Source organism: Prionailurus viverrinus, chromosome D2 (genome assembly GCF_022837055.1).
Source record: "Prionailurus viverrinus isolate Anna chromosome D2, UM_Priviv_1.0, whole genome shotgun sequence".
Lineage (NCBI taxonomy): Eukaryota > Metazoa > Chordata > Mammalia > Carnivora > Felidae > Prionailurus > Prionailurus viverrinus.
Window position 1 is genome coordinate 31609162 of NC_062571.1, and position 24065 is coordinate 31633226.

Below are 24065 nucleotides of genomic sequence, written 5' to 3' on the forward strand. Positions count from 1 at the left end.
AGGGGGAAAAAAAAAACCCCACTAGAGAATTTGAGCCATAAGCTGGTACTCCTATGGATTTGCTGCCGAATCCAGTGCGGCCCAGAAACCTCAGGCAGGGAGGTTAGTGGAACACGAGACCAGTTTGGTAGTGACCCCAGGTGACAAGCAGATGCCACTTCTGTCTGAAATAACTCCGCTCAGTCCGGGCTGGCAGCCGTCGTAAGATGCATCCTGATTCCAGCTGGGAAGCTGAACGGGAAGCGGGAGAGATGAAGCAGAGGGTCTTTGAATGAGACAAGTCAGAGGAAACCAGCTGACGTTTCCAGTGACAGATGGAGAAGGGGGGAATCGGGCTTCGGAACCAGGGGCACCGGAAAGTTGGCTGAGGTGCACGTCCCTGGTGAGAGGTTGGGAAAAGCTGAGGAGGAAAATGGCTTGCAGGTAGTTGCCTAGGAGCTGCCTGAGTGCCGCCTGCAGCAGCGAGAAGAGACCCGGGCCCAGACGGATAGGAAGAAGAGAGGCTGTTGCAGGAAACTGAGGCAGAAGGAAAATCACGGTGTCAGGGAGACCAAGGATTGGCAGCTTCCCAGCGGGACAAGGGGCCACCCCGGAGCCCCCTTCAGCTGCGGTAACTCTGAGAAGGTGCAGGGCCTTCCAGAATGTGATGGCTTGCCTGAGGGAAGGTTCTGGAAGCTCCTCGCAGTGACACTGCTGCCCTCAGAGCACAGGTCTTCACCGGTGAAGGTGGCTCACCAAGTGACACCACATCAGTGCCTTGGTGCCTCTACCAAGTCTCAGCATCCCAGTCCCCAAGATACCTTAACCCTTGTCCTGGGCACATCAAGGGAACATTCTATATCATTACAGCTTCAAGCCGTATTGTCCGTTTTCAGTTGCCACGGGAATACCTTGTCTTAGGATACCTTCAAAATCTAGTGTAGTCGAGGGCCTCAAAAGGGAAGAGAAGGGTTTGTTTTAATAGATTCAATGATTGACGTAATACTGCCATCTAGGAGCATATTCCTGTTATTTAAATGACTTTACATTAGGGGCTCCCGGGTGGCTCAGTCAGTTAAGCATCTGACTCTTGATATCAGCTCAGGTCATGATCCCAGGGTCATGGGATCGAGCCCCAAGTCAGCATGGAGCCTTCTTGGGATTCTCTCTCCCTTCCTCTCTGCAACCCCTCCTGCTCGTGTGTGCACTGTCTCTCTCTCTCTCTCTCTCTCAAAAATAAGTAAACATTAGGGGCAACTGGGTGGCTCAGTCAGTTAAGCATCTGACTGACAGTTAAGCAACTTCGGCCCAGGTCATGATCTCACCATTCGGGAGTTCAAGCCCCACGTCGGGCTCTGTGCTGACAGCTTGGAGCCTGAGCCTGCTTCAGACTCTGTGTCTTCCTCTCTCTCTGCCCCCTCCCACTCCCATTCTGTCCCTCTCTCAAAAATAAATAAACAATAAAAAAAAATACTGTAAATGACTTTACATTAAAAAGACACCATTCAGCTGGTAACATGATTATGTTTTAAATTTATGTAAAATAAATCCACCCAGTATGTGAAGAGGCAGCAGACGAGAGTAGAGAAGCCTCAGAGAAATTGCCCCCAGCAGTGGGACCAATGCCAAGTGTCCCCGGTTCTCTGGAGAACAGCCCCGGACTCCGGGCCCGAGGACATTCTGCTCCTGGCGTGCAAATGTACACGGTCATAGAGTCCACCCGGTCACGCCCCCCTGCCTCCTGTATTTATGTTGGCAAATTTCCTTCACTCACTCACCCGTCAGGCGGCCCGCACCCAGCGGGGCTCTGGGAAGGCAACCGGCCGACCCAAAGGGCCACAAAGAGTGTCCACCCGCCCAACCCGGCGGGTGCAGCCATCAGTTCCCCAACACTGTGGATGTTGCTAGGAAACGCTTCTCAAAAACTAGGCGGGCATCGTGTATTTCAACTAAATCTTTCTAACCAACCCCCCTCCCCCCCCCCCCCCCACACACACCGCTCCAGAACGCAGCAGGCACCCGTCTATGTTACAAGCACACCCGGTTCCTTGAGGGGCACGGAGCCCCAGCTCCGCAAGGTGGGCGGCTTAGGGGAGGTGGCGCGCGGCTGTGGCCGGAGAATGGCCAGTGGGTCAGACCCAACTGCTCGGCATGGGATCGGGAGAGTAAAAAGGAGCACGAACGGAAGCAACGAGACAAGGCTGGTGTAAGTCGACTTCACAACCCGTTTTGAACCCCTGCCCCCAGTGCGGGCTCCTCGGTGACCGAAAGACAGTCCTGCCCGGGGGCATGTGCAACGGAGTGGTGCGGCGGTTCTCAATTTACGGAGGGCCCTAGACCACAGACGCACGCACACGCACGCGCGCAAGTCCCGCACCGGCGCTACTGAGCCGGGATCCTGGGGGCCCGGTGGGGGCGGCAGGGCCTACGCATCTATTAATTAAAAGCTGTTGTATTCGTTTCCTATCACTGCTTGTGACCAGTTACCACAAACTTAGTGGCTTCAATTTTTTTTTCAACGTTTTTTATTTATTTTTGGGACAGAGAGAGACAGAGCATGAACGGGGGAGGGACAGAGAGAGAGGGAGACACAGAATCGGAAACAGGCTCCAGGCTCCGAGCCATCAGCCCAGAGCCTGACGCGGGGCTCGAACTCACGGACCGCGAGATCGTGACCTGGCTGAAGTCGGACGCTTAACCGACTGCGCCACCCAGGCGCCCCTTAGTGGCTTCAGACAACACAGACCGACTCTCGATTAGTGTCAGAGGTCAGAAGTCCACGGTCAGTGTGAAAGAACTAAGATGAGGTTGTTGGCAGAGCGGGTTCCTTCGCGGGGAAGCCGCTCCTTGCCCCTCCCAGCTTCCGGGCTGGGCCGTTCGGGGCTCCTGGACACATCGCCCCAAGCTCTGCTCCGTCCTTACTTTGCCTTCTCCTGCCTTTGACCTTGCTGCCTCCCACTTAGAAGGACCCGGGTGATCCACTGACGGCACACCCAACTAACCCAGGATAACCTCCCCATCCCACGATCCTTCACTTAATCACACCTGCAGAGTCCCTTCCGCCACGTAAGGTCACGCTCGCAGGGTCCAGGGACGAGGACGTGGACGTTTGGGGAAGGCCATTCCTCAGCTGTCGGGGTGATTCTGGCGTGTACCTTTGACTGGGAGCCATCGTCAGTAGGTGGCCTGGCCGAGTGACGGGGTGGCAGAGCACGGGCAAGTCACATCGGCTTGTAACGCATCCGTCTGCAGCTGGTGCTGACCGTCCAGGGCAATTCCAACAGCGCAAACGCACGGTCCCATCAGAAGCACAGAACCCGGGGCGCCTGGGTGACTCAGTCAGTGAAGCATCAACTCTTGGTTTTGGCTCAGGTCATGAGCCCATGGTTCATGAGTTCGAGCCCCCAGTCGAGCTCGGCGCTGTGCGGGGCCTTGTTGAGATTCTCTCTCTCTCTCTCTCTCTCTCTCTCTCTCTCTCTGCCTCTCCCCGGCTGGTGCTTTCTCTCCTTCAAAATAAATAAATTAAAAAAAAGAAGAAGCACGGAACGTTGCCCAGCTAGCTGCTCTGGCTTCCCTGTCCGCACACATTTGAGAGGCTCGGGTGGGGTTCCGCCCAGCCCCCAGGAGGAAGGCGGAGACCTAGGAAATAACCCGCAGTGTTTCTCTCTCCTGTCCCAGCCGCTGTCAGCCAATCCAGCGGACTCGCAGCCAAATTTGTCATCCACTGTCACATCCCTCAGTGGGGCTCCGACAAATGTGAAGAACAGCTCGAAGAGACCATCAAAAACTGCCTGTCGGCGGCAGAGGACAAGAAGCTGAAGTCTGTGGCGTTCCCACCGTTTCCCAGCGGCAGGTAAGGCGCGCTCCTCGGGGTGGGCGGGAGGTTCGGAATGTGCTCGTCCAGCCCACTCCCCGGGGGCCTGCTGCCCTCCTACTTATGCACATCCAGTCTGACCATTCCAGAAGATGTGACCCAGGGCTGCCGGCCCGGCCAAGCATGTTGACCAGGGGATGGGGCGAAACCCCAATTTCCGCCCTTCGAAACACAGAGAAAGGCAGCTTCAGAGAGGAGCAAGAGACAGTGCTTCTCCGAGAGCCTGCCATGTTCAACGCCCACATCCCCGCCTGCTGCCCATCCGAACACGTGGTCAGAAAACACCAGGCTTGGGGCGCCCGGGGGGCTCAGGCGGTTAAGCGTCCGACTTCAGCTCAGGTCATGATCTCATAGCTCACAAGTTCAAGCCCCGCGTCAGGCTCTGTGCTGACAGCTCAGAGCCTGGAGCCTGCTTTGCGTTCTGTGTCTCCCTCTCTCTGCCCCTCCCCTGCTCTCTCTCTCTCAAAAATAATTTTTTTTTAATTAAAAAAAAGAAAGAAAGAAAACACCAGGCCCAAAGGCCTTGCTTCTCCAAGGGCGGTCCGTGGACCAGTAACTCTGCTGTGTCGGAACGTGAGAGTACAGAGTTTCAGGCCGCAGCCCAGAACGACATCTCAGAATCCCCGGGGGACTCGTGCGCTGCCGGGGTGGAGGGGAGCAGAGGCCGGAGGCCGAGGCCCTGGCAGACACACCCAGAGAAGGGACAGGCTGTCACCCGGGGTCTGCTTTGGGAGTTCGGAGAAGTGATTGTTCTGATCGGCACAGACCCCAGCTGGGAGCATAGCAGGTACATAATGAGGATCTCTGTCCTCACAGGTAGCCTGCCTGTCCTCTCCTGTCACACTCGTGGCCGATGCAAGCTGTTGCTTCAGTTTTCAACACCCTCTCTCTTGAGAGATGCCCGTCTGTAACGCGGGCAGGATTTACACACGGAAGATGGTCTGTTAGAGTCGAGTTACGGGCAGGCTGAGAGGGAAATCGTGAGGCCTGGCTTCCCGCTGTAATCCTGTCTCGACCCAAACGGCGCTGGGTCTCCACAGCCTGGCCCAGAGGCACGGCGGGCTGAATTCTCCACGTGGCCAGGACCACGTACCACAAGGACACGACATCCCAGTGAGAAGAATCCCTATCAGACAGGCCCGTCCTGCACCCGCCCGCCCCAGGGGGCTTGGTGGCTGACCCTCAGTCGCCACAACGGCCGTGTCCCTGGAGGCTGGTGCCGTGGCCCAGCCTGGTGGGCAGCTCCATCTCGGCTTGGTGACTAGGGCCCTACCCAGAGTCACCAGTCCCCGACTTACAGCGGCACGTCCACACGGGTTAGTGAAAGGCACACGAGGCGCACAAAAAAGGAATTACGAAGACACGCTTTTGAGTGCACGTTTCTGCCCTTTAACGATCTGACGTTGTAAAGCAGTTGTTTTTTTTTTTTAATGTTTATTTTTGAAAAAGAGACAGAGGCAAGCGGGAGAGGGGCAGAGAGAGAGAGGGAGACACAGAAGCAGAAACAGGCTCTAAGCTGTCAGCACGGAGCCCAACGCGGGGCTTGAACCCACGAACTGTGAGATCATGACCTGAGCTGAAGTCGAATGCTTAACTGAGCCACCCAGGCGCCCCCACGTTGTAAAGCAGTGTTGAGGGAGCTAATAAAGCCTAGCTATGCTTAAATGCTGAGTCGGTTGTGGTTTTAAAGCCCCGCTCGACTCGAGGCAGGCACCACAGATTCGTCCAAGCAGGAGGCACTGCCCACCGGCCAGCCCTGTGACTTCGACTGAGCCAGCGTGGCTCTTGTAAAGTGGGGACAGCGTCTCCTGCCTGTCCCACTCCCGGGCTGTCCCCGTGAGGACAACCAAAGACCATAGTGGCCCAGCCTACACCCACTGAGACCCCGGGAGACGGAAGCAAAGATAAGAAGAGGCCGCTTCCCCCCAACCCCAGGCTGAGAGCGGAGTTACGCGCGGGTCCCGGGAACCAAAGTAACGTCAGCTCTTCTCTTCCTTTGGCACAGAAACTGCTTCCCCAAACAGACGGCAGCCCAGGTGACCCTCAAAGCCATCTCGGCCCACTTTGACGACTCGAGCGCATCCTCGCTGAAGAATGTCTACTTCCTGCTCTTTGACAGCGAGAGCATTGGCATCTACGTGCAGGAGATGGCCAAGCTCGATGCCAAGTAGCCGCCCCGTGCCCGTGCCCGGCCGGAGGATCGAAGTCACAGGAGTGGGGTTTTATTTTGTAAAAGGAGAGAGGAAGTGTGACGGCAGGGGAGCGGAGGGCAGCTGGCAGGGAAGCGGGGAGCAGAGGCCGCAGGAGCAGGTCCCGCCCACGGAAGGAGCCCTCTGCATTTTATATTCTCGTTTCAAAGAGCCTCAGTCTGTAATTAACCAGGTCTCCACGAGGGGTTTCTTTCCATGTGTTTTCTTCCTGTTGTTTTAGAACTTTTTTAAAAAAAACAGACTTCGTTTTAGATTTATAGCATTGACTTTTACACACACACAAAAAAAAATCCTTTCAAAATTCTTAAAACCTTGTTTCTCCTTTTTGCAAGGGAAGAGGGCATAAAAGTGACTCGGGCTTTGTTGGCTGTCTGTGTTCGGTGATGGAGAGAAGAAAATGAGAGAGGCGTCCCACTGGTGCTTTTCTTTTCTGTTTTAGTGCCCCCACCCCACCCAATAATATCTGTATCTACTCCTAAAAAGATTTTGCTTCAGGCTTTTGTTTTGGTTTTGTTTGTTTTTTTTTTTTTTTAAAGAAAAAGAAAATGAAAGGAAAAAAAAAAAAAACACAGAAGATCCAGTGTCTTTCTTACAACATATTCTTTTATTGCAATATTTTCCTCAGTTTGGAAAAACCATGTCCCCATGGGGGGACACTTGTAAAATGTTATAAATAGAACAAGGCCTGTCACTAATGAGCCAAGACTCCCACCCTGCTAGTCCCCAGGTCAGACGGCACAGAATAGCCTGTGTCTCTCAGGCAGCAGGTCCTGCTTCCAGAAGGGGAGCCTGGTTGGCCGTGGCCCACAGGAACGGGGCCCTGGGTGAAGCCTCCGGTGGGGTAGTCATCCTTTGGGAGAGAGGCACGCGTGTCACTTAGGTAGGCCTGGGTAACAAATGGAACCGACCCAGGCCACAGCCCAGACAGGGAGCACTCAGAACCCTGGTGAGGCTGGTGTCCCAAGGACTCTGGCCAAGTACCCAGAGGCCACTATCAAAAGTGAGCCGGGCCTGAATTTATTCCAGTGAGATCACCAACCACTTCCATTATGGAGATTTAACCCACGTCTTCCAAAATAAACTCCCTCCCCCCAACTGGAAGTCTTCTCCCAGACAGAGGAGTCCTTTATGTGCCTTAACACGGTCAGTGGCGGGCACTGCCACACGGCTGGGCCTCCACGTAAAAGTCACTGGGGTTGGCCAGGAAACCAGCAGCACAAAACCCCAGAGGTTCCCACAGGGTCCCCCACCCCCAGCATCAGCCGGAGTTTTGTCCCTTGCACAACTGACCGTGACGGCAGCCTAGAAGCATGTTGAGCCCCCCTCTGTTCCCTGAACGTCAGCCCAATGGCAACCCACCCAAGGGTCCCATTAGCTCGGCTGCCTTTCCTTAACATGTCCAGCGGCTGGCGGGCCAGGCTTCCGTCTTAACCTGTTAGCTTTGGAAAAACTCACTCTCTGTTAGGATAGGCTAACCGGGAGGGAAATTTATCTAACTCTTTCTTCTTAAATGTAACCTATGGTATATCATCGGGACCTAGAAATGGAAATATATAAAGTTTTGTGAAGATTAAAGATTACAGGGACTAACAGTTTAAAATTAGGTTCCTATTAACAACCTGGGTGTCGAAGAATGCACAGGCTTCCCCACCCATGATCTGATGGGAGAGGCTCGGGGTGCAGACCATCTCGACCCCAAATCCCACTCTTCAGACGGTCCCACCATGCAGGTTCCCCTGCCTGCCCTAATAAGACAGGATTTCAGCCACCAGGAGAGCCTGCTCTCTCTTGCTCTGAGAGTCCTGAATGCCAACACGTGCATTCACACACACACACACACACACACACACACACACACACACGAAGAGCCCGGGGTAGAGAAGGCTGGCTATGCCCTTCCCAGGACCAGGCGAACCCCTCAGCCAGCACAACTGCAAGCCGACCTCTCCAACCCCAGAAAGCATCCTCTAGGGGGTGTCTTTTCTAATGCCTCTCTCTCTCCCTCTCCGGCTCTCTCTTTCTCTCCCGGTTTTGGTTTTCTGTAAGGTGGGTTTCTGGTCAGTCCATCACTGGCACCTTACTCTAGGAAACGAGCCTTTGCTCTTTGGCCTTTGTCAGGTGGGTACCTCAGGTCAAGCAATCCGTTCACCTGGCGGCGGCCCAGCTCCCGCTCAGGGTGGAGACTGCCGCATGGTCTTCCAGCTCGAGGAGACGAACAGGTCCCGGCTCTTGGCCAGCCGAACCATGAGCCGCCCCACATAGAAGCCGCTGATCTGGCCCACGCCGTCATTTCTCCCCATGGCCAGGAGGAACGTCAGCGCGCCTGTGGAGCAGACACGTGCGCACACACTCGACTCCCGCTCACCACTCGTGGGCCTGCCATCCCCAGAGCACAGTCCTCCCCGGGGCCTTCGGTCTGAGGACAGGGAAACGCGCATGACTTTTAGGAAGACGGGCGAGTCCCGACTTATTTTTAACGAGCTCCAGAGGGACGCTTCCATCGCCAGCCTTGAGAGGATGTTCTAGGCCCACTTCGTCCGAGAGCTTGCAAAGGCTTCACCGCGTCTAACCCAGCTCTCCGCAAACCGAGAAGTGCCTGGGGCTTCCTCACCTGGCTTGTAGGCCTTGAGGGGCCTCTGTTTCCTGGCGTTGACGATGTTGGCCACGGCAACGTTGGCGTGGAGGCCGGCGTGGTAGGCCATCTTGGGCTCCCTCACATCTGCGCAGTCGCCGATGGCATAGATGTGGCTGCAGCCCTCCACCTGGAGATACTCGTTCACTCGCAGAGCGCCATCGCTGGCCAGATGACTTTCTGCCAGGAAGAGCCAACCCTGAAACCAGGCTCCCGAGCTGCCGTGTCAAGTGGCCACGAGGGCACAGTGAAGATGGCCTCTGGTGCCAGCTAGGCCGCCCTCCAGGGACACGGCCTCAGGAGGCGAGCAGGCCACCCAATTCATGTCTGCCTAAAGTCCCCATCTCAGAACTCTTCCTGCAGAGGCCAGGTAACTATTCCGGGTTGGAAACTGGTCAGAAAGACAGAAAGTGCCACCTTATATAATGCATCTGACGCTCTAAGTTACCGTGCTTAGCACTGACGGCCTTACACTGATCAAGCTGCAACTTAACCAAGTCTTGAACTTCCTTCTGAACACGGATCAGATTCTGAAAGTAAATGTAGGGCTCTAGAGAATGCTAAACTTTTCTTTTTAAGGGGCTTAAAAGAATTATCTTTGAAAATGTAACATTAACTGGCGCCTGGGTGGCTCAGTCATTGAGCGTCCGACTTCGGCTCAAGTCATGATCTCGCGACTTGTGAGTCCGAGCCTTGGGTCAGGCTCTGTGCTAACGGTGCAGAGCCTGCTTCGGATCCTCTGTCTCCCCCTCTCTCTCTCTCTGTCCCTCCCGTGTGTCCGCCCCTGCCCCTCTCAAAAATAAAACATTAAAAAAAAATATATATATATAACATTAAGACCAGTGGGTATAAAATTCTGGGATCTCTGTGCATTATAAGCACTCAATCCTACCCCTACTCATGGCCGGGACTAGCTTCCTTCTTCTGTGATTGGCCAATTCTTTCCTGTAGGACCCAAACAGGAGCTCCTTGTCCAGGAAGGGTGCTACGGAGTAAATGATAGGGACCTGGGGACACAGCAATCATGGGGCCGAGGAAGAGTCACGGTCTCTGGCTCACACACGGAGGCCGAGATTCCGCCTCTTCTCACCTTTCAGTGAGCTGGAGAGTTCAAGCCGAATTATTGCCTCTACTCCCCAAACGGTCATTCCAAGCTGAATGGCCAAATGTTTGGATCGGGGCCTGGGGAGAACGGCATACCTGTGAATAGTAAAAGGCCTGACCCAGGAATTTCCTCCCCTTCAGGTGCCAAGAAAGTGAAACAATGGATCTTTCCTGGGCTCTGAAACCTGCTCCCATCTCTCACCACAAGGGGGCGGGCTCCAATTTTGAAAGACCCGTCACTTGGGCCACCCCGGGCTAAGTCGTGGCCACAGCTAAAGAAGGCACAACAAGAGCGGATCCAGACTTGAACTTAAAGTTTGATGTCACCATTCAGAAGAGACCTGAGCGGTTGGGATGGAGGGGGAAGGGTTGGCGACCTGATTCCTGCTGGAGAGGCCTGCTCGGCCTGCAGCGGCTGAAGGGTGAGGCGGCCCGGGGAGTGGGCACCGGCCCCTGCTTACCGAACGCACTGCGGTAGGCGGCGCTGTTGATCCTAATACCATTGCAGACAATCACCAGATTAGTGGCCACCTCTGTGCCTTTGTCCGTGTGCACCTGGATGCACTCTCGATACTCGTTGAGGGGCAGCTCCTCCAGATTGCTCACCCGTTCACCTGTCAAGGGAGATCTGTGAGCAGGAGGCCGGCAGGGGGCTGGGGCCCAAGACAAGGGTGACCGGGGAAGCCCTGGGCCGCTGGGGCCCAACTAGGCGATTGCTCTATTCCTGGCATCCACCCCCCCCCTCCCCGCCCCTCTGCCAGTCCACCCTGCTGCCCCAAGAAGCGCAGTGTGGACTTCCGGCCACCCCAGAGGATCCAAAGGGAGGAAAGTTCCCCGAAGCAGTGTGTAAAAGTGAAACTGAGTTTCCCAAGACGTTCTGGGAAAAGCTATTTGAGGAAGACCTCCGCCACACCTCCCAGAGAGTCAGCTACACCATCCTAACCAGGCAGGAAGGCTCTCCAGGCGCACCACTGAGGTGAAAGCAAGAAAAGTCCAGAAGCCAGCCTACTTTCCACACTGCCTCAAAGCAAAGGTGGTCACAGTGCTGCAAAGCCAGTTACAAAGGGACCAGGAGCCAGGAGGGGTCTGCATAGAGCAGGAACAGAGCAGGAACGTCACGCCTCCCTGTGAAAAGCGGAGACGCTGAGCCCCGGAAATGGAGTGGTCACAGCGCAGGGGTTAGGGGCCGGCTCTCTGAACGAGCTGGGTGGTGCCCTCCCCTCCTGCTCTCATCAAAGGCTACACTCCTCACCACTTTCTGAATACAAACCAAAAAAACCCCACCATTCGCTACCACAGAGTCATCATAATTCAGGTCAGATCCTTTAGGTGATTTCTTAAATCGTTCAGCAAACCGGTACCACCTGCACTGTGTCCAAAGCAATAGTCAGGACAGCGCTGCCTCCGTGGCAGGGGAATCCTGTAAGTCCCGGGGCCTCTGGCCTGTCTGAAGACACACAGAGCCTCCAGCTGGACAACAAGGTTCAACCCCAGGACACCGAGGGCCCTCCAGCTGGGGCAGGGACCAAGCCTCTGGGCACATCTCACGGGGCCAGGCAGAGGGGCAGGGCGGCGGGGGGACTTGCACACATACTCAGCAGCAGCCGCACGCCTTTCTGGAGCAGGATCTCCTTCACTTCCTGCCGGACACAGGGCAGGAGCTCCTTGTCGGCAAGGGCCACGTGGGAGTGGATGAGAGTGACCTGGGACAAATGACCACAGAGCGGAGAAGGAGCCACTGAGTCTCCTGTTCACACGAAGAGGCTTAAAAATGCCATCAGTCTATCTCTTCTACCTCCTCGCCAACCGCCAGTTTACAAGTGAGGAAACTGAGGCCCTGGAGAAGTAACCCGCCCAATGCCGGAACCAGATCACAGCAAGCTGGGCTGGAGCCCACATCGCCTGGCCTAAGACTCTTTCAGAATGTACCAGTGCTCCATACCCCACCCGGCTCCCGGGGCCACATGGAAAACGATTTTCAGGCAACCTCGGGCACCTACAATTATAGTCTATATATAAGCCACTGACATTCTAACTATAACTCAGGCTGGCATTGACATTAAAGTTGGTTCTAAAACTGGCACTCGCAGGCACGTCTACTTGCTGTCTGGGTGAGCACAGGGAAGTAGGGGGCAGCCCCGAATGATGTTCAAAGTTTGGGCTTTAAAAAAAATTTTTTTTAACATTTATTTAATCTTGAGAGAGACAGAGACGGAGCAGAGGGGGAGGGGCGGAGAGGGAGACACAGAATCCGAAGCGGCCTCCAGGCTCTGACCCGTCAGCACAGATCCCGGTGCGGGGCTCGAACTCACGAACCGAGATCATGACCTGAGGCGAAGTCAGACGCTTAACCGACTGAGCCACCCAGGCGCCCCGGAAGCTTGGGCTTTAAAGTCAGACTGCCTGAGTCCCCTAGCACATTTGTAATGATGAACCGGGAAACCGGTTGTTTGTAATGATGAACCGGGAAAACAGGTATGAAGCACATACTGAGTGCCAAATAAAGGGTGGCCGGTATTACCTGGATTTGTCCACCAGTTATAAACATACGGAAGCCATACTGGCTGACTTAACTACCTCAGACTGGTCTTTACCCCCTAAATCAAAATTAACAAACTTTTACATCAATCGCTCATAATAATTACCAATAATGTGCCGCAGAACAGCCATGTAATTCAATGCGTCCATATTGATCTTACTTTTCAAAGCCAACCCGCCCTTCCTTAGGGAAGAAGAACAGCCACAGGGCCCATGTGGCTCTCGAAAGCTGGTCCGGCATCAGCTGCAAGCAAGCTCTTGCATCGAGGTCCCATAATCACCCACCACCACTCAGCCCTCGGCCGAGCCTCTACATCCCGCCAGGGTGTCCTGTTTCTCTCCAGGGGACCAGGCAGCTTCTCCACCCGTCCATCAGTAAAAGGGAACAAGGCCACCGTCCCCGGGGCGGGGGGGGGGGGGGGGGGGGGGTTGCTGGCCAGTCCTTCCCCAGCGCAGCCAGTGAGGTTCCTTTCTCGGAGCCACCCAGGGCCAGGCCCACAGTCACCTGAAGACCAAACAGCCACTGCCTGCCTCGCCTGGAACACCCTCCGCAGGGGTCTTTGCGGGCCGGCAAAAAGAGGGAACCAAGGTCTACGACTGTATCTCAAGAGGCTGGAACACGGCAGGGGACACGGGAGTTCATCTCACGCCTCCTGGCTGGACCGGAGGGCGGGACCCCTCACCGGCCCTGGTTCTCCGAGAGAGGAACTCGAGGGGACGCCCCACGGGCGCGGAAACACGCGTTTGCGCTCCAAGTTCAGAGAGCACCGCCACCCAGGCCGATGTGCAGAGAAGCTGGGCCCCGAGTGAAAAGACAAGGCCGCACGCCCACCTCTTTCTCGGGGAATTCGGTTTTAATCTCTGCCGCCATCTCCACTCCGGCAGAGCCGCCTCCCACCACCACCACGGACCGTGAGCGCCGGACCTGCAGCGGAAGGAAGCGTAACACGCGCCCTCAGACCCAGTCCGCCCCGTGGCTCGGCCAGGGCGTGGGCCCCTTGGCCCCGAGAGGAGAACAGAAGCCTTTCCGAGTCTGGGATTCAAATGTGCTTCCATGGGGCCGGCCATCTCCCTGCGTCTGCTCCCTCGATTCTTGCATCAGCCCCACGGGGCAGGTGACCGCGGCCCAGGTCTGCCTGAGTTCACAGCTGGGATCCCGACCCTGACACTCACGTCTGTCCCTGACGACGCGAGAGAGGTTCCCCAGGCTCCTTAGCGGCTGGGCAGAGAGGGCAAGGCCTGGCCGCAGTCACGCGGTAGCAGCCACCTCGGGATCCTTCTCTGGGTCTCCACTCCTCACCTCAGTGGTGCCGGACCCCGCCCGCCCACCTCTCAGTGAAAGCTGCCTGCAATCATGGATCCGAGCCCGCTCTGTGAAACACAAAGCCTTGTGCAAACGGGACCCCAACAGAGACAAGTCGGGGACCCACACCAGTCACTGCGTGAGGTCTGGGGTGCTCATGTCCAGACTTCGATGACAGGAACAAAGGCCTCCCCCCAGGGAGCCTCTCCCTAGTAACGCCCCACCTTCACGGCCGCGCCCGGGGCTCGCCATAGTGGTCCCACCCTCCCGGGGGTCCACCTGGCCCTCGAGAGCCCGCCCTGGCCAACCGGCGGCTCACCTGCTTCACCATGTCCTCGTAGGCCTGGATAGCAACCTCCCGGCTGGCCACCCGGTTAAACTTGCCCGGAAAGAAGGCGGTGCTGCCAGTGGCCAGGATAAGATGTGAGAAGTGCAGGGCCTGTAGGGAGCAAGGGAAAGGAAGTGAGGGCAGCCCCGGGCTACTACTGAATGCCATCAGGCCGCTGGGCAAGAGGCACCAGGTCGGGGAGGCCCCTCTGGGCACACTGAGGCCGCCCTCCTCTGAAAGGAGCAAAATCATGACACTGCCCAGCCATGGGGTAGCACCAGAACCCCGGGATACACCTAAGAACGTGGCCTGTACCTCCTGCCAGAGCCTCCTCCCCCCACGGAAACGGGAGGGATGCACCCCCACGCAGCGGGCAGGTGAGCAGGGACAGGAAACTACTCGTGGAGATAAGCAGGACTCGAACTTCCCATGTGGAGTCAGTTTAGAATTTCCTAGGGATTTTACAAGCCAAAAAAAAAAAAGGGAGAGAGGGAGGGAACGAGGGAAATTGTTTGGAGCCTAAATACATAAAGCTGACAAAACCAGAGCTGCTCTGGGGGAAGGGAGAACGGAGGGGCCGTGTCCCACTCAGCCCCTTCCCCGTGGCCCAAACCACAGGACAAGGAGACTCGGTCATCTTTCCAACCAAGAGATTCCCCAGCCCGAAAATTAATTCAAGAAAGCCCGAGTCACGCTAAATCACTGAGGACAGAGACGGAGTCCCCTCTCTCCAGTCCCCCCTGAGCTTTGAATAGAGCAGAGGGCCAGACTGGAGGTGACCCTTAATACAACACACGGCAGCTCACTGAGGGACCTCTGGTCACTGCAGGTACCAGGCCCTGGGCTCCACCCGGGGCTGGGGGTTGCAGACACGAGCGAAGACCTCTGCCCCAGTCACCTCCCAATCCGGGGGATGTGGGATCACGTGGGCACCTACATGACCGAGTCTACACAGCCTGGAGCGCCCCCACAGGCTGGCCGGGCCCGGGCCTGGTCTGGGACCCCAGCTTTCAGAGCGTAGACCCTGGGGTGAAACAGCCTGGGTTCAAGCCCTGGCTGAGTCTCTTACAAGGGGTGGGATCTTGGGCAAGCCGCTTAACCAACCTCCCTGTAAAGTGAGGCTATACCACCTCCCTCACGGTCATGGTGGGCACGAAGTGCGACTCAGGAAGGCTGAAGACAGTGCCTGGCGTACAGGAAAGGCTGAGGAGAAGTGCCACCGCACTCTTGTGGCTGCTGTGGTCGGGTCGTTGCTTATGAGGCATCTGCTGTCCACCCGGCACCGCGTAGGGGCCACAGATGACTCTCTCAGCCCTTGAGACTGGCGGCGTTCTTCCCCACCAGCAGCCGCAGCCGCAGCCCCTGGGGTCGGGGGGGGGGGCGGGCCTCCCGAAGCCAGCTGAGGGTCGGGTCAGCCCCCAGGATGCTCACCTCGCCATCCTCGAGCAGCACCGTCTGATTCTGCAGGTCCACCTGTACCACCAGCCCCTGCCGGAAGTTTTCCTTAAAGGTCTCCGAGTAGGAAATGAATGTCTTTTTGGCAAACCCTGGGGAATGGACACAGAGAGGTCACAGAGGAAAAGTGAGCTGCCCATCGGAGGCCACAAAAACTCAGAACCTTTCCTGAGGGGTATCCTTGGCCAAACAGCCGAGTCGGTGGTATTCCCGGGATACCACCACCCCCTAAAAGCACCAGCCTGGGCCTCACCAGGTCCTCAGGGAAGTTTCCAGCTCTTACTTCTGCAGCCTTGCTACTGCCGCTGCTTAAGGCCGGTGACCTTCTTGAGAATCTCTGGAATTTGTCTGGAATTTGTCTAAAGGCAGAATTCAGGCCTTGCCCTAAGTGGAGAAAACCCCTCCAGACCCAGAGTGGTTAGCAAGACCGTTCGCACAAAGAAAGCCCCAGAAAAGAGGCTGTTACCGCTTTCCACGGAGGCCCGGAGGGCTGCCACGTTGTGGTGGAAGGAGTCCTTCATGTCCACCAGCACGAAGGGGATGTTCAGAGCCTGCAGCTGGCTGGCGGCGGCGATCCCACCAAAGCCGCCACCCACGACCACCACGTTCACAGCTCCCACGTCCACGGAGACCTGGGACCCCATCTCAGACCGGGTGCTCCTGGGAAAGGAGGAGACACCACATTAGGGTCAGGGGCCTCAAGAGCTGGGAGGGCAGGGGTGGTCCACAGCAAGAAAGGCCCCAAATGCCAAGATTTGATCTTCTGATTTCCTTTTTTTTTTTTTTTAATAAACTCTACGCCTGACACGGGGCTCAAACTCACAACCCCAAGATCAAGAGTCACGGACTCTACCCAATGAGCCAGCCAGGCACCCTGTGACTTGATCTTTCTAAAGTATATAACTGTCTATTAATGAAATTGCAATGTTGTGGCATTTGAATGAAATTTCAGAGGAACAAGGTGTATCCTAATTCCATCCCACTCCCCAACCACCCAGCTCCCTCCTCCAAGGCATCCGCTATTACCGAGTTTATCTGCATTCTTCCAGAGATATTCTGTGCACCTTCAATATTACTTTTAGCCCACATTAACCAAATTGTTGGGCACTTTTTTTTCACTCGGTATAGTTGTCCACTCAGCAACATGCATTAACTGAGTTGCTGGGGTGAAACAGCCTGGGTTCAAGTCCTGGCTGAGCGCGCTCTGTGCTGTGGACGCAGTAATCACAGACAGACAGACAGACGGACACCATCCCTGCCCTTGTAAAGGCAGGACTTGCAGACTCAGAGGGTGAGGTGGATGATGTCGATGAGCGACGCTAGGCAGGCACACAGCAACGAGAAGCGGTGGGCACGCCCGTGGGGAACTGGCACGCACAGACCACATTAAAAGAACTAAGCAAAATTCTTTAAGCACTGCACCAAGCGGACACTGATTCTGCCCGGCTCACGGGTCTCCGCCTTGAACCCCAGGCCTAAGGAGATCAATTAGCAGGTTATAACAATCAAGGTGCAAACAGGGTGTGGGATGATTGGGGTCATGAAGAGGGGCCTGCGGTAGGCAAGTCACCCCCGCCCCCAGCATTCCTGGGACAGCAGAGGCGCTCCAAGATGGCTGAGCAACATCCCCCCAGGGGGGCAGGAAGAACACCTGCTGGTAGGTGAGGGACGGAGGGTGAGGGAGAAGCACTCATCATGCAGACTCCGGTCAGAGGGAGTGGGGTGCGAGGTCCTACTCCCTGCCTGGGACAGGTCATCTGTGAGAGCATCCGCAGAGGGCGGAAGCCAGATCTGCAGGCCGAGTGTGCCCCTGACGCCCACACGTGGACTGGGGCAGCCTGACCAGCTCCTGGCAGACTGAGAACCAACTATGGTTGAATCCCTGAGGAGCTGAGATTCGGGACACACGCTTGGCACAGAACTGAAGCGGACGCTAGAGGACTTCCGAGGCAGGGGTCACTAGGCACCGAACCACTGAGCACAAAGGAAAAAGAAGAGAGCAGTTTACCTGAGCTCTCCTAGCCAGTCTGGGAGGCTGTCCCTGAGGCTCACCCTCCCAAGGGCCTGGGTCACCTGGTACCTCCATGGAGAGCCGAGGGGCTGGCCTGGGGCTGTGGCGAGGGGCCTGGTCTCCAGAGCAGCTTAGCCCCGGAGAAGGGCGCTCCTGGTCCAGGCCTCTGGGCTCGCTCGGGTGGGAGCCTTGTGGGGAGCAGTCCTGACTGCAGCTGAGATCCTGAGAGCATCCTGCCAGGAGATGCTGGCTCAGGGGCGACAGGCAAGCAAAGCTCCTGGCCTGAGCCAGGCTCCAAGGAGAGGCAGAAATAAGCCAGGCTGCCGGAGAGAAACGCTGAGGAAAGAAACAAAAGCTTACACAAAAGCCGCACGCAGAAAGCAGCAGGAGAGGCCAACAGCTGCTGTGGGCTTCAGGGAAGGGGTGTTTTGGGGAAGCGGGGGGAGGGGAGGCAGAGAAGTAAGAAACTGGAACTCAGGGCAACTTTGAAGGACAGACAGCAAGCTGTCAAAAGGCTCGATGGGGAAGCACATTCCGGGCCATCTGGGACCCTCTCAGCACTAAAGGCAGCTGGAAGGCCACTACACGTTCCTGCACCATCTGTGTGGCCTGGGGCACAACCCCTCCCCTCTCTGGGCCTGTAATGGGAGGGGACACCCTGAAATGTCCTTGCACCTGTAAGTTTCCAAGACGTGGATCTTCCTCTACTTATGAAGGCAGTTTAAGGTTGGATGGACCTCCAGGCTCCGTTCTCATTGGCATTCAAATCCCCGCTGCCTCATTTCTCCCCTGGGAGAGACAGAACCCAGCTCGGGCAGAGCCGGTAGCTTTGGCACAGGAAATCATTAGAGATTTAACTTTGTTTCTCATTGGCTGAATGGTTCCCAGTATATCAAGGATTATACATCCCACCCATTTTACAGATGAGGAAACTGAGTCCTCAGCAGGGCTGTGACCAAGACAAGTCCCCAGCATGCAGCGTGGCCTTCACTGTTCCAGGCCCTCAGAAAGGTTGTCCAGAGTTGGCCCCTGTGTGTTCATCAGGCTGAATCTGCCAACTGGGGCAGAAGGAGAATATCTCCCAAGGCCAGGACCCAAGAGGGCCCAGGAACCCAGCCAGAGGCCAGGAGAGGATACCAGAAGCTGAGCAGGGCCTGTGAATGTGGCAGACAGTGAGGCAAGCTATGGAAGAGGTACATTTCACCTGCCCCCTTCAACCCAGCCCCCTCTGTGCCAGCCTACTCTTGGGGCCAGCAGTCAGCAAGGAGGTCGGACAAAAACCAAAGAACTCTGCCTCCAAGTAGGGCACAGGCCCTAGAGAGGATACACAGCTTGTTGGGAAGGGCTGGGTCACACTGGACCACGCAGGGCAGCTCAAGGAGGAGCCTTGAAAAACAGCCGGGGCCAGGGGCCTTCACCACCAAAGAAAAGCTTAGGCCAGAATCTCCTTCCCAGGGCAGAAAGTCCAGCAACCCCAGCATAAGCCTGACGGACAGTGGGCTGGCCAAGGAGTTGAATCTCTGCTCCCTCAGACCCCCCAGATCATCAACTGGCTTCCCCAAAGGAAGCCTAACCTTGGCCTTGCCCAACTAGGTACACCCCTCAATAAAAGCAAATTGCTTCTCCAGAGCTCCCAGTAGAAGGTTTGGGGCCCCGAGGGCAGAGCCAGGCCTAGGAGGGGCTGCCAAAGCTGGGCCAGGGAAGAGGAAGCTCTTTTACAATCCAAACCGCCTGAGGCCTCTCCTGGAATCTGTTCCCCTCCCCTAGCCTCTGACACTCCCACTTGGGGACTGGAGGCTGGCAGCTCCCCAGCCCATTCCACCTTTCCTCCCCAGCAGCCTCCCCTCCCCAACATTCTCGGACACGCCAACCCTCCCTTGGCTACTCTAGTGCCAGTTCTCCCATGGCCCCAAGGACAGCTAGACCCTGCTAGGCACAACTTAATTTGCAGCATGCCGAAACCAGGGGCTTAGGTCATAGACCTGCCTTCCCAGCTACATAGCCTAAAGTGGTCAAAAAGTGTAGGCTGAATTATATGTGCTAACATAGCAGGATGGCTGCGCAAACGGCCTCAATAAATGGGAGATGCCATCAATCAATGGAAACCTCCATAAATGGCAGACGACACTATTATACACCCATACGATGGAATATTCTGGAGCCATTTGTTTTTAGAGTGATGATTTTTCACATGAAAATTCTGTCCATGGCTAGTCCCCACCCATAGAATGTACAGAACCAAGAGTTAACCCGATGGCCTCTGGGTGATTATGTCAATGCAGGTTTATCAACTCTAAGAAATGTATCGCTCTGGAAAAGTGGTGTTGCCAATGGGAGAAGCTATATTTGTGTAGGGGCAGGGGGCACGGGGGAAATCTCTGCACCCTCCCCTCTACTTTGCTGTGCCCCTAACACTACTCTAAAAACATAAAATCTTAGGGGCACCTGGGTGGCTCAGTCGGTTGAGCGCTCAACTCTTGGTTTCGGCTCGGTTCATGGACTCGGCGGTTCGTGAGTTCAAGCCCCGCATCGGGCTCTTCACTGATGGTGCTGAGCCTGCTAGGGATTTTCTCTCTCTCCCTCTCTCTCTGCTCTTCCCCCGCTTGCTCCCTCTCTCTCTCTCAAAATAAATACGTAAACTTAAAAAAAAAAATTTTTTTTTAATAATAAATTAAAAAATAAAAACATAAAGTCTTAGGGGGGAGAAAAAGGCTATCCATAAAAAGTTAGGTAATAGAACAGCATACGAAGCCTAATCCCACGGTGTGTGCAAATCAGACACACAGACACGTAATGATCACATCAGCCAGAACTCATTGTGCTTTTATCCGTATCTCCGCGTTGAACAGGTGTGGGGTTTTGTCCCCATTTTGGAAACAAGTTCAATAATTTGTCCAAGTTCAATCCTCAACACTCTGACCAGAACTGCACTCTGAGCCAGAATGCTAACAGTGGTCACCAGGTGATGTTTTTACTCTCTTCTTCGAACTTTTTGTGTGTGTGTTGTAAATATTGTTTCAATGTTTGTTTATTTTTGAGAGGCAAGGGAGGGGGGGAGAGAGAGAGGGAGACAGAGGATCTGAGGCAGGCTCCTTGCTGTCAGAGCAGAGCCCACTGTGGGGCTCAGACTCACAAACCGTTGCGACCCAAGCCAAAGTCAACCAACTGAGCCACCCAGGTGCCCCATGTGTTTGTGGAATATTTTTAACTGGGTATGTCATTTTTACAGAAATAATAAGAGTTTAAAAGCAGGGCAGGCCTCCTACCATTTATTTAAGTTGAGATATTCATATATTGTACAATTTTAAAGTATACAATTCAGCGGTTTCTAGTACATTCATAAAGTTGTGCAACCATCCCTATGACCTAATCCCAGAACATCTGCATCACCCCAAAATAACCTCTTACCCACTAGCACTCACTCTCCGTTCCCCCCCTCCCTCCAGCCGCTGGCAACCACTAATCTTTCGGTCTCTATAGATTGCCTATTCCATACCTTTTGTGACTGGCTTCTTTCCCTTTGCACAGTGTTTTCAAGAGTCGTCCAAACTGTAGCACACATCGCCATTTCAATCCTTCTCCTTTTTTTGTTTTTCATGTTTATTTATTTTGAGACAGAGAGAGCGAGCAAGCACAAGCAGGGGAGGGGCAGAGAGAGAGGGGGAGAGAGAGAATCCTAAGCAGGCTCTACGCTGTCAGGGCACAGCCTGACACAGGGCTCCATCCCATGAACCGTGAGATCATGACCTGAGCCGAAATCAAGAGTCGAACGCTTAACCGACTGAGCCCCCCAGGTGCCCCTTCATTCCTTCTCATGGTTAATATTCCATCGTACGAAGATACCACATTTTGTTTCGCCATTTGTCACCTGATGGACATTTGGGTTGGTTCCACCTGGTGGCTGTTACGAACAACGCTGCTATGAACATTTGTGTAAAAGTTTTTGTGTGGACACTTGTTTTTAATTCTCTCGAGTACATATCCCTAGGAGTGGGATTGCTAGGTGTCGGGCAATTCTAGATTCAACTGTTTGAAGAACTGCCAATCCCGCCGTCTGATTCTGAACCGAACATCAAGCCAAGGGAGAGACCCCAGAGACTCTTAACGAAATCTGTCAAGACTCAGGAATGTCAGCATAAGAGAACGTCCAGGGGCTCCTGGGTGACTCAGTCGGTTGAGCGTCCTTGAATGTCTGACTCTTGGTTTCAGGTCAGGTCAAGATCTCAGGGTTCGTGAGTTCAAGCCCCATGTCAGGCTCCGCTCTGATGGCGCCGTGCCTGCTTGGGATTCTCTGCCCCCACCCCCTGCTTGCACATGAGCACACGCACACACTCTCTCAAAATAAAAATAAATAAAAGAACATCCACGAAAACAACTCCTACATGTCCAGCAACTCCTATATTTTACCTTTGCCCCCCCCCATACACACACACACACACACACACACACACACACACACACAATCTGGTTTACACTTGTATTTTCTCAGTCAATCCTACTTTCTCTGCCAAGGACACCAGCCTGACCACAGGATGATTTTTCTCTAATAACACAAACAAGGGGCTGTTAGGAATCTACTGAAAAGCAAGGAAGTCACATTTATGCCAAAGCTGTTAAGAGGTCATGCTTCAGAAATACAGCAGGAGCCATGTGGGCTCTGATCAGAGCAAGGACATTGCCCAGCATTGCTTCACAGAGATTACAAATAAAACAGGCCATTTTTTGAGTCATCATAGTCATATCAAGGGTGGATCTCCACAGCTATATTTCCATAATGGCAGTTCGGATAAGGGGGCCACTAGAGTGTGACTCACCCTGAACCTCCTCCCTACCTGCAGGAGGGAGAGGGGCAGGCAGCCTCCCTCACTAGACAGCCTGAGAGCTGGCCTTCCATGACTGGCCCCTGAGGGGACACACAGGGAACATAACCCAAACAAGACCAGTTCCTAAAGGAACAGAAAGTCTGAAGGGGGGCTGTCTTTTCATGGTCCAGCATGGGGCAGCTCTGGGCAGACATGTTCCTTCAGGTGTTCCATACACTCAAAGAGAAAATCAAGGCCATGGAACTTATATACCCTCCTGGGAGCAAGTCACTTTGTGGTTCCCTAAACACCCCCACCAACAGTCTGCTCACTGCCTGTGTCTGGACCCTGGCTTCTTCATTTCACTGCCAAAGACCCGGCTGGCCCTGGAGGACACAGGCTCAGCCCAGGTCCACCCCCTCACTGCTAAGGAGTCCTGAACAAGACCAGGCCCAAGTGGGCCTGGGTCTCCTCCCCTAAGGCAGAAGCCCTCCAGACTCCGGGTTTCACCCAGCGCTCCTCCCAGGGCTCCTCTCTAGGCACAAGGGTGAGGGCAGGGGGGCCTGAGAGTTTGGACACTAGTGTGGTCATGCGCATTATACACAGCAGCCTGGGCAGGCCCCCCTGATATTTTACACATTTACATATTGTACATGCTGGCCTTTGAACACAAGGTAGGGAGCTGGCTGGGACACCCGAAAACCCCTTCCCAAACTGTCTGACCCTCTACCCGGTGCCTGTGCTCCTGCGGGATCATCAGCTCCCCAGGGCCTCTCCCCTCCCCACCCCGACTGTACATCCAAGGGTCAGAAGTACTCTTGCTGGAGGGGAAAGGCCGGTGAGTTTAGTGGGTGGTGTTGGAAGGAAAACGCCCGACATCACCCACTAAAAGCAGCTCCGGGTGGACTTCAGGCTTCCCGGCCTTCCCAGCTCCACCGGAGTTAGTTCTGGACCACTAACTGGCCTTTGTCCCCGCGGGAACTGGGACTTCATGGGGGGGAGAAGCAGACGTCCTAGGGCACCCCGGAGACTGTGGGCGCTCGGGTAACCCGAGGGATTTCCTTCCTACAGACGGAGGTTTTCCTCCTGCCCTGTGACACTAGCTTCCACCCAGAGGTGACCCGCGAGCACTCCCAGGGTGGGGGCGTGGAGAGGACAGCCCGTCTTACCTGGGAAGACCTCAGAAGTTTCGAGGGGCGGACGAGAGGAGGCTAGTTTGCCCTACCCTTGCCGCCGGGCCTAAGCCTCCCAGTTTTCGTGTGCTGAGGGAACTGGGGTGGGGCAGGCCGGGCCCGGTACCTAGAGCAACCGCCCTCCCCCGCCAGGGCCACAACACCCGCGCACCGGAGCTCGGACGCAATCCGCCAGGTCTTTCAGGCCCGGCGAGGCCCCTCCGGGCGCTTGTAGGGCGGGCGCGCGGGGGGGGCGGGGCCCCGAGAGCCCGCCCCTTGAACCACTCGGCCAGTCCGCTCCGGGATTGCCGCGCACCCCAGGCCCCTCCCGGCGGGCGTGGGCGTGGCTCGGTACGTGCCCGCCCCCGGAGGGAGCCTGGGGAGCTGCGGCCGCGGCACCGATACCAGCAACCCCTGGCGACGCCGAGCGCGCCCGGGCCCACGCGAGCGCTCGACGCCGGAACGCCTTCCCCACGCCTCTGACTTCGGCCCCCTGTCTGCCAGGCCCCTCGGAAGCTCCGAGAGCTCAGCGCGACTCCACAGCGGGCGGATCACCAGCCTCCGGCTGCTCGCCTGTAAATCCCAATTCGGCAAACGGCGCCGCCGGGCACCAGCTGAACGCCGGCACTGTGCGCGGCGTGGGGTGGGGGTGGGGGG

General features: G+C 55.7%; 2 protein-coding genes across 5 annotated transcripts in view; one reads left to right on the forward strand and one right to left on the reverse strand.

Moving 5' to 3' along the window:
* LOC125148175 (core histone macro-H2A.2) overlaps positions 1–6578 on the forward strand; it is a 59019-nt gene extending 52441 nt beyond the window's left edge. Inside the window, exons 8-9 of the mRNA XM_047825978.1 lie at positions 3658–3832; positions 5859–6578. Coding sequence (XP_047681934.1) covers positions 3658–3832; positions 5859–6024 — 341 coding nt within the window. The 3' untranslated portion in view covers positions 6025–6578. The remainder of the gene's footprint in view (positions 1–3657; positions 3833–5858) is intronic.
* A 66-nt stretch (positions 6579–6644) lies between these two features.
* AIFM2 (apoptosis inducing factor mitochondria associated 2) lies at positions 6645–23649 on the reverse strand. Of its 4 annotated transcripts, none has more exons than XR_007145445.1 (11): positions 23406–23649; positions 15890–16083; positions 15400–15515; positions 13960–14079; positions 13170–13262; positions 11394–11502; positions 10261–10413; positions 8675–8875; positions 8190–8386; positions 7423–7502; positions 6645–6913 (listed from the first exon to the last, which is right to left on the reverse strand). XR_007145445.1 is itself a non-coding variant. In XM_047825977.1 (10 exons), the coding sequence occupies exons 2-9, from the start codon at positions 16065–16067 to the stop codon at positions 8235–8237; spliced, it is 1122 nt and encodes a 373-aa protein (XP_047681933.1). In that variant the 5' UTR covers positions 16068–16083; positions 23406–23649; the 3' UTR covers positions 6645–6913; positions 8213–8234. The 4 variants fall into 4 exon arrangements, 2 of the variants coding, with proteins under 2 accessions (XP_047681933.1, XP_047681932.1); XR_007145444.1 differs by having other exon boundaries at positions 7423–7600; XM_047825977.1 differs by lacking the exon at positions 7423–7502 and having other exon boundaries at positions 8213–8386.
* Between the last annotated feature and the right edge of the window lie 416 nt (positions 23650–24065).